Source organism: Talpa europaea (assembly GCF_964194135.1).
Source record: "Talpa europaea genome assembly, chromosome: 14".
NCBI classification, from domain to species: domain Eukaryota; kingdom Metazoa; phylum Chordata; class Mammalia; order Eulipotyphla; family Talpidae; genus Talpa; species Talpa europaea.
In genome coordinates, this window is record NC_140082.1 from 88,215,467 (window position 1) to 88,230,777 (window position 15,311).

The following is a 15,311-nucleotide window of genomic DNA, read 5'->3' on the forward strand; positions in this document are numbered from 1 at the left end:
GCCTCAGAGCCGCAGGGTGTCGGAATGGATGTGGGCGGCCAGGGCGGGGCAGGCCTCTTCCAGGCTGCCTGGGTCACTCCTGGGTGGGAGGGAGGCACCTCCTCTGTCGTCTTCTCTGTGTCCAGACGTACCCCCCCACCAGTTCTCAGAGTCCCCAGGACCCATGCCTCCCAGCCGCCATCCATTCATCCCACCTCAGATGTGAGATGCCCAGGGAAAGGGCTAGGAGTGGACACACACCCTGGTTTCCCAGGTCCTGACCAAGGAGTGGGGTGGTCACCAGCCTTTCTGGGGCCCACAAATCCATCACCCCATTCCAGTCCCCAACCCAGATCACCTGGCCAGGCTGGCTCGGGACCCTCTAACTCAACCTCAGGACTTGACGCTGACCCACCCGCCAGAGGCCCTCCAGGACGTGCTGGTCGTCCAGGTGCCTCCACCTGACTGTACCCCTCCCTGCTCAGGCGCTGCAAGTCCCTCCTGTGCCCCCACCTCCCACAAAGAGCACCTCATGTCGGTGGTCACCTTCCCGTTCTATGCAAAGATGGCACTAAGAACAGAGGGCAAGAGTGGAACTTGGGGTAGCACCCTGCGGTCAACCCTGCCCTGGCTAGGGGTCCCTCACTTTGTCCCAAAGCCCCTTTGAAGGGCTTCCCTCCAACTGGCAGAGGGGCGGGAGCACCCCTGAGTTCTCCCACAAAGGGTCAGGCCCTGGGTGCTCCATCTATCTCCCTGCTCCTGATTCTCAAGGGACCCAAGGGTGGGGATTTTGCCTTCAAACCCACACTGGACTCACCTGGAGCTACGGCAGCTACTGGAGGCCCTGGCTCCGCTGGTCTGGGGCATGGCCTGGCTTTAGCTTGTGGGAGCAAAGAATCTGGCCTGTCTTAACAGAGGGTTGACCTTTGCCCTTGGCTTCTGGGAGGTGGCCTGCCATCCCAGAGAGGCGTGTCATTGTTCGGGGTGGGCGTGGTCACATCTAGCCACCAGGTAGCCCCAGAGTCTGGGTAACCTGTGGGGGACCCCCCAATCATGCCTGTGTGATGGGCCAACAAAAACCAAGGTTGTGTGAGCTCCCCTGGTTGGTAACAGCCGGTGCCAGCTGCAACTTGCTGATGCCGGGGAAGGAGCACCATCCCGGAGCCACAGGGCAGGGGTCGGGTTTGGGCGCCTCTGGGGCTCCGCCTCAGCCGATCTCAACCTGTGTCCTTTCCATAAAAAGGCAGAACCCTTGTGTTTCTACGACCTCCCCCAGCACATGCTTACATCAGAGCACGGTCCGGGCAGCCCTATCTTGCAGTGGGTACCAGTGGGTACCAGAAATGCAGTGGGTACTGCCTCGTGTGGAGGCAGGTGCTCAGATGCTCAGACAGTGCAGGTGACTTAACTCCAAAGCATTATCCAAAGCCCCCGGGGGGTCATGTGCCGTCACATCCAGGGACCCTCCACATGAATCGAAAGCGCTTTCCCTTTGGCAGTGGGGTCACATGCTTTGCTAAAGGTCAAGTGCGAAGGAGGAGCAGAACCAGGCTAGGGCTCCAGAGCTGGAAAAGGGGCCCAGAGACCCCCAACCCACAACTTGCTGCCCCACACCCAGCTTTCATGGGGGATACGGCGACCTTCCCCAAGTGGGAACAGGCTGGGGTGCAGGGGCTCACCTGGCTGGGCTCCGCGGGCGCTCCTCACGCTGGCAGGTGCTTCCAGGTGCTGACAAAGGCTGTGGGGATGAGCGAGTAGGGCACGGTGGTCACGCAGTTCCACGTGTCCGAGGTGGGGTCATAGCAGTCCAGGGTCTTACACCGCTGGGTCCCGAAGTAGCCCCCCACCACATAGAGCTTGTTGCCCGAGGCCAGGGCGTGACAGGACATGCGCTTGGCCGTCATGTCGCCAATGCGCGTCCACTGGTTGGTCTCGCAGTCGAAGCGGTAGGCCGAGGCGGCCGTGAACTCCGTGTCGCCCCCCATGATGAAGATCTGGCTGCCCAGCACAGCCGCGCCAGTGTACCGCCAAGGCTGGGGGCACTCGGCCTTGATGCTCCACCGGTTCTCGGAGGGATCGTAGCACTGGACCTTGGACACCATGTCCCGGTGGATGCTGGTCCCGCCAAAGACGAAGAGCTTCAGCTTGGCGCTCACCACCGCGGCGTTGCTGACGCCGTCCCTCAGCGGAGCCACCATGGTCCACTTGTTGGCTCCAGGGTCGTACTTCTCCACCTGCTTCAGGGACACAGAAGGGGAGGCCGGGAAGACGCCTGCCAGCGACGTGTGCCCCCCGACCACGTACAGGCAGTTCTCCAGCTCGGCTGAGCCGTGGCCAAAGCGGGCGATCTGCATGGGCGCCGCCTTGGACCACTCCTCGTGGACGGTGTCGTATACCCACACATCCTTGGAGACGCCGTTCTCGGAGCCCCGGCCCCCGGTCACGTAGACCTTGCAGCCGATGGCCGAGGCGCTGAACTCCTTCCGCGGGCTGGGCAGGTCCGCCTTGGGGATGATCTCCTTGGCCTGGTGGTCCACCTGGTAGATCTTGTCACACATGAAGGTCTGGCCCCCCAGGATGAGCAACGTGTGGCCAGCCTTGCGCGGCCGGGCGCAGGGGCTGGTGACTACCCCGTCATTCTGCAGGATCCTGGTCTTGCAGTGGAGGGCCTCGTCCAGGATGAGCTTGGTGCGCTCGTCCCCCAGCAGCAGGGCCTCGCGGGACACAGCCTCCTGCAGGCAGTCGGACGGCAGCAGGGCCAGGCGCACGCGGCGCAGGAGCTCGGGCAGGTGGGCCTGGCGCCCGGCCAGGTCGTGTTTCACCCACTGGAGGATGGCCTCAAAGACCACCTGCTCGTCCTCTGTCTCCAGCTCGTCGCTGGAGATGAGGTCCAGCAGCGTGTCCTTGGACAGGCTGTTGAAGTCCTCGCTCTGCCGCACCGTCTCGAAGTGCACCAGGCACATGCGCCAGGAGAACTCGTACAGCCGGCGGCACTGGTGCGCGTCAGACAGCAGCATCATGCCCAGGCAGTTGGAGGGGAACAGGTTCTTCTCCAGGAACTCGGCGGCCGCGTCCCGCACGTCGTGGAACTGCAGCATGTCGCCGGCCTCCAGCAGCGACTCCGCATTCTCCTCGTTGATGGCGATGCGGGAGGAGTAGGCGAAGTCCAGCAGCAGCTCCAGCACCTCGGGGTGCAGGTTGTCCTGGAAGTTGACCGTGTCATCCTGGCTCTCCCGCAGGCCATGGCTGAACATGGCCTCGAAGTAGCGGCTGGAGGCGGCCAGCACGGCGCGGTGGCAGGGGAAGGCGCGGTCGCCGGCCCAGAGCGTCACGTCGGTGAACATGCGGTGCTTGCGCAGCGTGTTGAGGTGGGCCAGCACGCAGTCAGGGTGGGAGGCCTTGTGGAAGAGGGTGATGTTCATGGAGCCTGTGCTGCTCCGCGACTTGCGGGTCTCATGCACGCTGACCGACATGCTGGGCCACCTGCCGGGGACAAGGCCAAGGGTCAGAGCGGGGTGAGGCCCCGGGTCCCTGCTCGTGCCCCAGCCACCCTGCCCTCTCCCGCCGCCCCTCCTCTGCTAGCTCCACCCCCGCCCGCACACCCCATCCCATCCCAGGACCCCCAGGACAAGGAGGGCATGCCTGCCCTTTCGAAACCGGTTTTATTCTCGGCAGTTTAGACCAGCTCTTGAACAAAAAAGCACCAAACCTGCGTGGACTGGAGAGGAGTGGGTGGGTTACGAGAGCACGCAGAGCAGACGCCAGGGAGGTGAGAAGTAACTTGTGCCCTGTGGGGACGCGCTCCTGCGCCCCGTTGCACAGCTGGGGGCCAGGCTCAGAGAGGGAAGCAGCTGTTGGTGTGTGTAGTCAGGAGCCCCCTGGGCCATGCAGGTCCAGGCTCAATCTCCCCGACGTGGCCCAGGAGACCAATCCCAGCACAGTTTGCTACCCGGCGGGGTAGACATCTGAAACCTCATGCCCAAGCAGAGCCTCACCCCTGCTCCAGCACGCCTGCCTGTCTTGGGCTCCAAGCAGGAGCCCTCTCAGTGCACCCACAATCTCAAAAGATCCCCAATAGCTGCCAACAGCCCCAGCGTTCAGAGCAGACACAGTCTTGTGATCCAGGGGTCCCTGAGGCCTCCTGACCTGGGTGGAAAAGCACAGCTTGTGGATGAAGCTGGCTGACCAATGGCTCACCTGCTGGATCCTGGGGTCCCAACGGGAAGCTGACGGAGCCTCCCTGGCCCCTACAGGCCGACTCCAGGATCCTGGGCCACAGGGACCCTCGCCTGCCTCTCTGCCAGGCCTGGGACTTGGGGTTTGGGCTGGTCCCTGTGACCAGACACAGCGCATCACCTGCTGATGTGCAGGGCTCAGGAGCCCTTGAAACGCTGCCCCTGGCAGGACCCACGACTCTGCCGCTCAGCCCACTGGCAACAGGCAGGCAACGTGAGGGGGTCTCAAGAAAAAGTGGCCAAATAGCAAACTGAACCCCTTATGCTGAGCCTCCCCAACGCTTGAGCTGCTTCTCCCGCTGGCAGTCAGGCAAAAACCAAAACCCTTTTCCATTTGAATTTTCAAAGGCATATAAGGCTGCTTTCCCACCCGAGTGGCACTGCGTAAGCAATCCTCTGGTAAAGGAAGGCAGGACTCACGCTCCAGTGACACCGTGAACCACATCCAAGCGCTCTCCCGCCCGCTCCTCCCCTGCAGGGAGCCACCAAAGCCACAGACCACCATGAGCAGAGCTGCCTGAGCAAGGCCCTGCGCGGGGACAGAGGCAGGCAGGGGGGCTGCCTGGCCTTGCTGCTCTGGCCTCCGGGGGCCAGGTGGATGCGAGCCACTGACCTGCAGGAGAGAGCCGGCCACCGCTGACCACCGGGCTCGAGGTCAGCTCTTGGGGTGGGGGTGCATGTGCAGCCAGTGCAGGGATCCACCACCCTCCCTGAGGCAGCTCTCCCTCCTCGGGGCCTTAGTTCCTGCTCTGTGCTGCTCAGGGCTCCGAGTCACTCATGCAAGCCCCAGAGGGAAGTCCCTCCACGCCCAGCTCAACACTCCCCAGGGGTACCCCAGCACCGTCAGTAAGACCCCAGTCCTCACCGTGACCTCCAGGTCCCCACAAGGTTAGGTCCTCCCTAACTTCCCGCCCCCAAGTCTGCATCACACCAGACGGCTCGCTGGGCCCTCTCACATGCTGCTCCCCTGCCCAGACGCGGCCCCACCCGCCACTGCTCACCACCCGGCTCCCCAACACCTCCTAGGGACGACCACCGTACAGCGACACCCTCCGCACCTGAGCGGCACCCAGCGCATGTGGGTGGCTTATGTCTCCCCAGCACCACAAAGGCCAGACAGAGCATGGTGCTCGCACATGTCCTCAGCACCCAGGCGGGCCTGGCACAGGGCACTTGACCTCACTCAATCCCCAGGGCTCACCGGCGCCCTGTGGGCCAGAAGGACGGAGGCCATGGAGGCAGAACTGCCGTCCAAGACCCGTGGGAGGACACGACACCCCCACCCCTCCTCCCTCTGCCTGAGGCGGCAGACCTAGAACCCAAAGCCAGGCACCCAGCTGGGCTGGTCAAAGTGCACTCCGCCAGGACCCACACCCCAGAAGGGTGAGGAGATGCATTTTGCAACTTCACTGGTGGGGGTGGGGGTGTGAGCAGGCTGCGGCTGGGTGACAGGGCTGGATCTGGCAGTGTGCCACCTCCCCAGGATGGTGGTGCAGGAGCAGGCGGAGCAGGAAGGGCACAGGTGCTGAGCAGGGTTTCTGTCACTGGCCAAGAATTGGGGATGTAAGTTCCCTGAATAGGTGGTGAGGGGCAGCTCACCCTGGTGAGGGGTCTTAGCTGTGTGGGTCACTCTACCTTTCCATCCCAGACACTGAGGACAGTGGGATTCCTGAGATGATTTTTGGGGTCCAGTACTGTCACGTGACCAGTACGATGCAGGGGCTGGGGGCACAGGCGTGTGATGCAGGTGCCACAGCGGGGTGATCACCGAATGCCAGTGAAGAAACCCGGCTTCTCGGGGGGGCTGCCATCCCCCAGGCTCGCTGCCTCTGCAGACACGCAGTGCACAGCAACAACTATTTTGATGATCAAGCCTCATCCTGGGCTTTGCAGGCTCTAGGCACGCAGCACAAGGCCCGAAGACTGGAAGGCTGGAGACGAGCCATGTCCCGTCCTCCTGGGAGGCGCCCACCCCTCACCACCTGTCTGCCCACACTGCAACCCTTACCGGCGAGGAAGCAGTTAAAACGCACCAAGTGGCTGTGGCCCTACTCATCCCTCTCGTCACCCTTGGAAAATTAACAGAACCCGCAAGGACACGGCGGCCAGAATGCAATCAGAAACACACTCGTCGTGCTCAGGGATTCCAGTGAGTAGGAGCCACAGGCTCCCTTCTTAGAGGGAAACTCACCAGGACTGGTCAGAGCTGCTTTGGGGGCCGCTCCCTGGATGGCTAGACTCGGTTTGGCTGCAGTGCCACCCCCTCTGCTTTCCTCCCCGCACCGGGATCAGAGCTCCTCAGGAGACTGGCTCTAGAAAGGGAGGGAGGAAGCCCAGGGCCCAGCTGGGCAGCGCAAGTGCTGCCAATCACGCATTCACCACAAAGGTCCCCAGGCACTGCCAGGAGCAGAAGGTGGAGATGACAGAGACAAGGTCCAGCCCCAGCGGGGTGCATGCAGGGGGCTGGGGGGTGGGGTGCAGACCAGCAGGGAGGAAACAAATCAATGAACAGGGCCTGTCACATCCTGGAGCTGCCTGAAGAAAGAACTGCCATGGCTACAGTGAGGAGACCACAGCAAGATGGCAGTGGGCTCAAGGGGGGCTCTCCTGGGGTGGGTAACCCGTGAACTTGCAGCCTGTGCAGTGTGCCGGGGCCGGGGTGTGATGCTGGAAGGAGAGGAGGTGTCCAGAGTCCAGGTAGAGGCTCAGCAAGTACACAGACTGGACAGTAATGAAGATTGGGGAGCAAAAGGTCAGGGGTGGGGGGACTGTGATGCAGCTCCCACAAGGGGCCGGGGAGGGGGGACTGAAGGTGTGTCTGGCCTAGAGAGGGGCAGGTCCACCCCGCCCCTGAAGGGTCCACCCCTTCAACTGAGCAGAATCTTTTTTCCTCCACTCTTGAGTCCTAAGTGTTTTTCCCCAATGAATGGAAATATCAAGCTGACTCTCAATCACAGGTACCTTTTATGTACTCAGTGTATTTTTATGAACAAACGAGTTAACATTTTAACACATTTTCTCATATTAATTCATGCACACAAACACGCAGTCTTCACATACACTCAGAATTAGCATCTTCCTGTCCTTACTTCATCTAACGTGCTCCTGTGCACTCTGACCACATCCCTGCGTCCAGCAGGCTCTGTGACTGCACGGAGGCCCATCAAACAGGCCTGAAGCCACACAGGGTGCAGGCCTTTTGTTGTAGAGCAACCCCGATACAAAACGGGGTGCCTGATTAACTCAGGACATCACTTCCCCCTAACACTTTCACCCCGTTCACTAGGGGGAAGCCACATCACAGTGAGCCAGGCTCTGCCTGCAGGGTGGGGGAAGCCACCAGCTGAGATGTGGGGGGCCACACGCTGGAGTGAATTCATCCTGGTCACTCAGCCACAGCGAAAGGACCCCAGACCAGAACCCCATGCCTGCCAACGTCACCAGTCACCCAGTCTCAACCCCGAGGCAATCCTGACTGAGACCAGGCCACCCTGAGGCCTGAGGAAACAAGTGGGGTGGCGTCACCTCACTTGCGGATGAAGCTAACTCTGGAGCAAGACGGGTCCGGAGGGCCCAGAGGGAGGCAGTGAGCACAGTGGAGCAGCATCTCCGGGCACTTTCCCCCCACTGCACTTACACAATGCGGAAGGCGGGGCAGTTTCTCAAGCCTGAGGTGAGGCCCAGGGGGCCTGCAGACAGCTCTGCCACTGTGGTGTGGCTTTGGGAAAGTTAAGCCACTTCTCTGGGCCTATTTTTAGGGTTGGTGTGAGGATCAAGTGAGACAGCAAATGACAAACATCCACAACAGCCTGGGCCTATGGCACTTCCACGACCTGCAGTTTTACTTTTGCTGCTGCGGTCGGTGCTACTGACGCTGATCAAGCACCAGCAGACACGCCTGTCCTGGCCCCATCCCAACCCCTCTGTGAGGAAGGGCGGTTTTCACTGTGGACTCATTTTTAAGTTGCTGGACTTTTGAACGAGTATGTTGTCTTTTCATTCTCAGAAAGCACCAAAGGTTGAGTCTGACCCGAGCCACAGGTCTCTCCAGCTGAGAGGGGATGAGCCAACAGGGCCTCTTTCCTGAAAGTTTCTGCCTTTCAATGGTCCTTTCTTTATAAATTAATTAATTAATTAAAAATTAAAAAAAAAATTGTACATGCTGTTTTATTTTAAATGTGACAGATCAGAATTGTTTAGATTTTCTGCTGTGTGCAAATTTGGATTTTGTTTTTCAGCTTTTTATTGTGAAAGATCTCAAACCTGCAGCGAAGTCAGGAGAATTGGGTAACGCACGCCCTGGGCTCTTGTGTGGTTAGGCTGCCGGTTGCAACGCGGCCTCGCCCTAGCCCTTGGCCTTACCCCATCCCAGCCTCATCTCCACCCCATCCTTCCCTCAAGAAGAATAAATGGGTCAGTGGGTTGGAGGGGAGAGAAGGCGGTTCGGGACACAGCAAGCTCAGGGAAGGGGTGAGGCGTCTGCTTCGCACACAGTGTGCTAATAAATGGGGTTCTTCTTCAGGGAGGACCAGCATGTCCCTGGGTCAGACAGCTCCCCTGTGAAGGATGGGCAGCAGGCCAACCTCCCCCAGACCCCCCAACCCCTCCCACACCTCGACGCTGTTCCCACCTGCTGGTCTAAGGTCCTATCATCAGTGCCATGGAACCCTGACCACAGCCCCCCAGTTCCTGCGTGCGCTGCCTCCTAAGAAACACACGATCTACCTGCAGCCAGTGCCAAGAAGGAGCAGAGGGCCCAGCAGATCTCGAGGGTGGGCCAGGCCTCAGTGCTGCCTCACATCCCAGCCTTGTATTTCACCACCAAATGCTAAGTGCACTTGAGGAAGGGCAGTCCCGGGGCCTGGCTGAATGGGTCCTTGACGGCAGCGCCTGGGCCACAGGCTGACAGAGGCTCCAAGAGCATACAACCCACCTGAGCTCAGCACTCTGGGAGGAAGGGGCGGGCAGTGCCCCCACTAGCCTGACCCTGTCAAGAAGAGGCACCGGAAAGAGGTAAGGAGTCGAGGCTGTGAAACCCTGCAGAGAGATGAGGCAACCCCTGTTGCACAGACCCCATGGGGAATTCTGATCAGGAATGGAGCCAAAGCCAGTGGCTCCCACGGCTGCCCCGGCCCCGGGCGCCAGCACATGTGACCCGCAGCCCACGGCCAGGCCGACGTGGTGGGCTGTCTGGCTGTTTGTTCTAGTTTACTTTTTTTTTTTTAAAGATTTATTTATTTATTTATTTGTTTGTTTGTTTATTTATTTGTTTATTTATACAGGCACTGGGTAAAGCCAGAAGTGCGGGAGGGTGAGAGAATTCACCAGAGCCAGAGCGGGGAGCAGAGCAGGCAGAAGGACCGAAGGACACTGCTGAGGGGAGCAGCGGGCGGCAGGAGAGGTCTGCGCGCCATGTGGGACCCTCCTCCGGTGGCCGGGGAGCAGCCAGGGATTGAACAGGCGCTGCAGAGGCTGCGGGCAGCTTCGCAACCCGGCGCTCAATCGCTGCGCCACCGGGGAGGCCCCCTGTTCTAGTTTACTTTTATTTGCAGTCATAGAATAAGGCTGGACTTATTCCTGGGCCCTATGTTTGTTTCTTCGGTCTCTCCCGGGCTCCCTTCTCTGTGAAACCCGGTCGTGTGCAGGCTGTGCCCGCCATCAGCCCACCAGCTCTGCGGTCCCTCAGCGCTTTGTCCACCTGCAGTGCTCCGGGACCGGAGTCGACACCAAGCCCTCGAGGTCAGCGCTCCGCTCTGCATCTTCAAGCACAGGCAGTAAAAATTCAGCACTCTCTGGGCCCCCGACCCACGTCCAGCCCACTCTCCAGGCTGGGCCCGCCTGGCCACTCTGCCCTAGACATGCTGCTTCTGGGAAGCGACGTCCCGAGGCTGCTTGGTGGCCTTTGGGATCCGTACACCCTCAATGGGCTGGCCAGTGTCACGTCAAGTGAAGATGAAGATTTGAGCCTCTTGATTGGCAGGATTTTCTGCAATGGGTGAGCAGTCATGAAAATTTCAAAGCTCGCTCGAGGCTGTTGACGGAAGGGCTGGGGGGAAGGTTGTAATCAGGGTGGGCCAGGACTGCTGCAGCAGCAGATAGCCCTGAAGCTCGCTGCCTAGGAGCTCAGAGACTTCACTCGAGCTCATCCCAGGGGCCTCAGGGTTCAGCTGGGGTGGGGTTGTCCCTCCCAGTGCTATCAGTCCCAGCGCCCAGAGGCCCAGAGGCCCAGAGCAGCCACCACATGAAAGGCAAGAGGAGGCGCCTGGGGAGCCCCGCTCCCCCCTCACAGTCCACAACCGTCGTTGCAGAAACTCACTCAACCCCGAGAGCCCCTCATTTCTGTAACATGCAGACAACAGCAGCTCAGGAGTGGATGGCAATGACCGTGATAGCAAGGCTCACGGTTTACGACAGCGGCCACAGAGCGGGGAGCCCGGCCCAGTGCACACTCATCCGCACCCTCAGGTACAGGCCCCACCTGCACTTGAGGGAGAGAGCAGTGGACAGGGAGGTGTGGGCAGTCATCTCCCCCATGGCTCTGTGCCAGCACAACCTCAGGAGGCTGGGGAGGGGGCGGCCCTTGCATCCGGTGCAGCTCCCTCTTCCCTGTTGACCGAAGGCAGGTCTGTGGGGCCTTGGCCTCGGGTTCCAGCCCCGATGCTCTTCTCTAGCACTGGAGCAGTGGATCTGGAGGAGAGTGACACGCCTGCCCCCCTTCTCTCCGGGGCATGGCGAATGGGTCCTTGAGGAGCGGCCTCTCAGGCCATTCACTGTTCCCTGTTCCAGTGGGGTCCCTCAGCTGGACTCGGCCACCCCAGGGAAGGGAGCCCACAAACTCCCAGGCCTCTTCCAGCTGCTCAAAGGCCACAGAGGGATTTGGCCAGCTCCTCACCAAGCCGGAGTGGCCATCTCGCTGAGACAAGTCCCTGCCATGGAAGGGACTGCCCAGATCACATACCCAGCCCACCGCAGACACAGCCCTGGATGGTCAGTGCCCCCCCCTTTTGCACAGTAACATGTCTTCTCAGACTGTGAGCTACATGGACTATGGCCACGGTGACACAGGTCAAAAGACACACCAGGAGCACAACCACTGTCACTGAAAAGACAAAGTGAAGTGCAAGACACAGATGTGCAAAGTGAAGTGCAAGACACAGATGCAACCCCCTGGAATCACATCCCCTGCCAGGCGTTTTCATGGAACTGAAGGGAAAGCCAGGTGGTGGGTGGGGACACTCCCCTGAGGGGCAAAAGGGATGGGAAAATCGGCTGTTTGTATGTATACAGCACAGATACACAGACAGCATGGGGACAGAGCGTGTATCTGGTATTGACATGCAATGGGATTACAAAAAAAGGTCTAAAAAGGTTTTTGTGGGAGGTGACGTAGCTGAGAAACAGAGCAGAGTAACTTTTTGGCTGATTTTCAGCTTCCATCCCAGAACATTTTACATTGTTGCGCTGAGTACACTTTCACATTGCTCTCACTCAGTGCAGTTGTCCTATTTCTGTGGCACGCTGGCCACTGAACAAGCGTGGGCCAGGGCTCACATCAGCACTCGCTCGGATCCTGTCCGCAGGCTCCCGTGAAATAGACCAGCGTCTCTGGTTATCAGCTGTCATTTTTAATGTCTGTGAAATACATAACCTTGACTTACTAATTCATTTGTCCACAGTTTTTAAAATTTCTGTCCAACAAACAGCATCTTTGCTTGTGTTGAATTACTATATTCCCTTGAGATAAATTCTGTGGAGAAGAATTACAGATGTCTGAGGTCATCTTGTTCTAAGAGTTCTGTTTACCATAATTACACCACCCCAGAGACGACAGCCTCTTCAGCTAAGGGAGGGGTGGCCAGACACCTCCAAATCCCTCAGGGTAGTGCTGCTACCTGGCGCATCCTGCATCCTGCTCCCCATGACTCCAGGACAGCCTAGATAGTCCCTGACCCCTGCAGTCAGGCGTCATCTGCAAGTCTAGCTGTTGTTGCAGATGGGGGCAGGGCCAAAGAAAGGAACACCACAGCCCCCACCACAGGGGAGACAGGGAACTCACGCTTTTTCACATGCTCCAGAGGGAGAAACAAAGCGGCAGGGAGCAAAGCACCCTCCCAAACTCTGTATCCATATCTGGTTCCCCTCTTTCTCCCCCAACAGACCCACTCTGGCTGTTTTGGCCAACAGAGGGGGCTGGGGGCCTGGGAGGGGCAGTCTCTTTTCCTGTGATGGTTTGCAGAGGCCCCCAGATGGACTTATTAAAAGCCCTCAGGCCTGGATATCACTTTCAATGAGCCACCTGGAGCCACAGTCTGGAGGAAGACAAACATAAACAGAAAAAAGCAAGAGAGAAGCACTGGCCATTTACTTGTAGATTTCTCCCTCTTCTCCAGAAGCTTCTCCAGGCTGTCACTGCTGGGGTCGAACCAGAGTTAGAATATTCCTCAATTCTGCAGCCCTGCCTTCCTGGGGAAGGGAGAGCAAATGCAGATCGAGTCGGCAATACCTTTCAACACATCCTGTGCCTGTCCTCTGCCCTGGCCTCCCACACCTGGGAAGTTCACCCTCCATCACCCAAGCACATAACAGCCACTGCCAGCAAAAGAAGCAGCTGGAAGCCACCTCCAAACCTCCACGTGCAAGAATAAGAGGCCCGGTTAAATCAACCTTGGTCTGATCACAGAGCCGAGTATTATTCAGCACTGAAAATGTAAGCGAGCAGCTTTCCAGGCTACATGAGAAGTACTGTGGACAGGATGTTGTCTCCTGCATGTCAAAGGCCAGGCCACCCTCCGTCACACCTGCACACACCACCAGGACCGTGTCTGCCTGACAGGTGACAGGAGAGCTCGGGCAGGGATGCGGGAGACTGTTTCCACCACCGACCCCCAGCCTGGAGTTGGTACAGACACAGTCACTTAGAAACCCCGCTGCACCGTGCGAGCCTCTGTGCCACAAGCCGTACACACATCCTTTCCCGACCCCTGCTAGCATGCTTCCGGGGTCACTGTCCTCACCGTCCAGGTGGGCAAACAAGACCCTGGGATGCACGCAGGTGCTCAGCAGTGGAAGCTGCTGCCCCCAGAGCCCTGCTCAAAGGTCCCCGCACAGGAGATCTCTCAGAAATGAAAAGGGCTTGATTTCTCAAGCCCTCCACTGCCTCTGGGTGAACCTGCAGCTTCCTTGCTGGCCTTCTTGGGGAAGGGGAAGCTGGGACGTGCCTTCCTGCCTGGCCGAGAGCCACTGTGGGAGGCGGCGACAGCCTGAGGACACGGCAGGCCAGCATCCGTCTGCCATCCCCCGCTGGGACGGGCTTCTGGTGCGCGCCCGGGCTCAGGGCCTCAGTCTCCTCGTTTGTGAAATGGATGTGAAGATAACTACCGAACCTCAAAGGATACTGAGGGGCTAAAGAGGCAGAATGATCCCAGAGCACTGGGCTCCCAGCTGGATCTGTTTGCAGGGCTGGGGGAGGTCAGCTCTCTGCCACGGTTGGGCCTCAGGAGTGTTTTACCATTTAAAAATCAAGGAGGGCCTCCCCTGGTGGTGCAGGCAGTTGAGCATAGTGCTGTGAGGCTGTCTGCAGCCTCTGCAGTGCCGGTTCGATCCCCGCTGGCCGGCGAGGGTCGCACATGGTGCAGCAGACCTCTCCTGTTTCACCCGCTGCTCCCCTCAGCAGTGTATTTTGTCAGTCTGCCTGTTCTGCTCCCTGCTCTGTCTCTGGTGAATCCTCACCCTCACCTTCCCACACATCTGGGCTGTATCCCGGTTCTTGTATAAATAAATAAATCATTAAAAAAAAAAAGATCAAGGACCCTCGGGGACTCTCGCTTATGTAGCCTTGCCTGTGGCTAATTACCATTTTCAAAACTAAAGTTAAAAGCAAATGAAAATACACATTAGTTAACTTAAAGACAATGTTAAAGACAAATGTTTTCCTGAAGCAAGTGAAGAAAATCCAGCCCCACAGACAGAGGGGAGGAAAGTTTAAGAGCCAACTTCAGAGGCAAGTGGCTGTCCTCGGCCTCCACACCAAGGCCTGGCACGCACGTCGCTGCCAGCTGACGTGTGGAACCTGAGTGTCAGTGAACTTTGGCCTCTGACGTTCCCATCTGGTTTGCTCTGCCCTTGGAGTGGACCATCCAGCCGGGCACTGCCGGCACGCGCTGCGCCACGGCCACTTGGAAAGCAGTGGAGAGAATTACTGAAAAGGGCAAACAGCATCTTAGTGTTGCTGTGAAAATAGTGTGGACCTTGTGGACCCCAAAAGAATCTCAGGAGCCCTTTCAGGCACAGACATCGGCACTGCAGCCCCCCATGCTCTGCCTCCCCGCCCCACCCCCACCCCAATCACCAGCGGCTCCTTTCTCCACCATGGCAAGTTTTCCTCTCCCCATAGAACCCCCTCAAATAACAGACTTCAGTGGTTGGCAGGGGGCAGGGCTGTGGGAGGGCTGTGCCCTTGGCTGTGCAGCTGATAGTTGCTGGTGCCTTGAAATTACACATGCACACACATTTACAGCCAAACACAGGAGCCCAGAAATAGCCGCTCACTCGCAGACATTTTTAGCACATTATTGAGGTATCTAGCTCCACAAAATCTTCCTTCCCGGGTCCCTGGCCTGGGGTCTCCTTCCTGGTTCCATGCTGGAGACTGGGGGAGCCCACACCACCACAGGCTGGCTAAGGCCGCGCCCCCTGACTCCAGTATCTCCCCCCACTCCCAGCAATCTGGTCCTTTTGACACCCTGCCCCTGCTAAATAAAGCCTCCAATGAGATTTTAATATCTGCATCTGATTCAATCTGTTGCCCCCTTTCAGCTTCATCACCCACCCCTACCCCTCTCCCTTCCAGACTGGGGGTGGGGAGCTCCCTGGCCTGCTAGCTCTCCCTGCCCCATCCTCCCCCTCACGCCTCACCCCCTCACCCCATAATCCTTCTCAATTCATGATCACATCCTCAGGTTTACAGTCGTCTAGTATATAGATAGAAGCACAAAAAATGAAGACAATGAGTAATTTCTGAGCACCAACTACGCAGGGAACTGCTGCACAGCAGGGATGTGGCAGGAGCTGACTGAAAACGTCGTGTCTTCTGCAGCC

At 58.7% G+C, this 15,311-nt stretch overlaps 1 protein-coding gene across 1 annotated transcript; it reads right to left on the reverse strand.

Moving 5' to 3' along the window:
• Positions 1-1,682: 1,682 nt before the first annotated feature.
• Positions 1,683-3,452, reverse strand: KLHL25 (kelch like family member 25; the record flags this gene model as incomplete). Its single annotated transcript, XM_084253739.1, has 1 exon — positions 1,683-3,452. One exon carries the CDS (start codon positions 3,450-3,452, stop codon positions 1,683-1,685), a length of 1,770 nt encoding a protein of 589 aa, XP_084109865.1.
• Between the last annotated feature and the right edge of the window lie 11,859 nt (positions 3,453-15,311).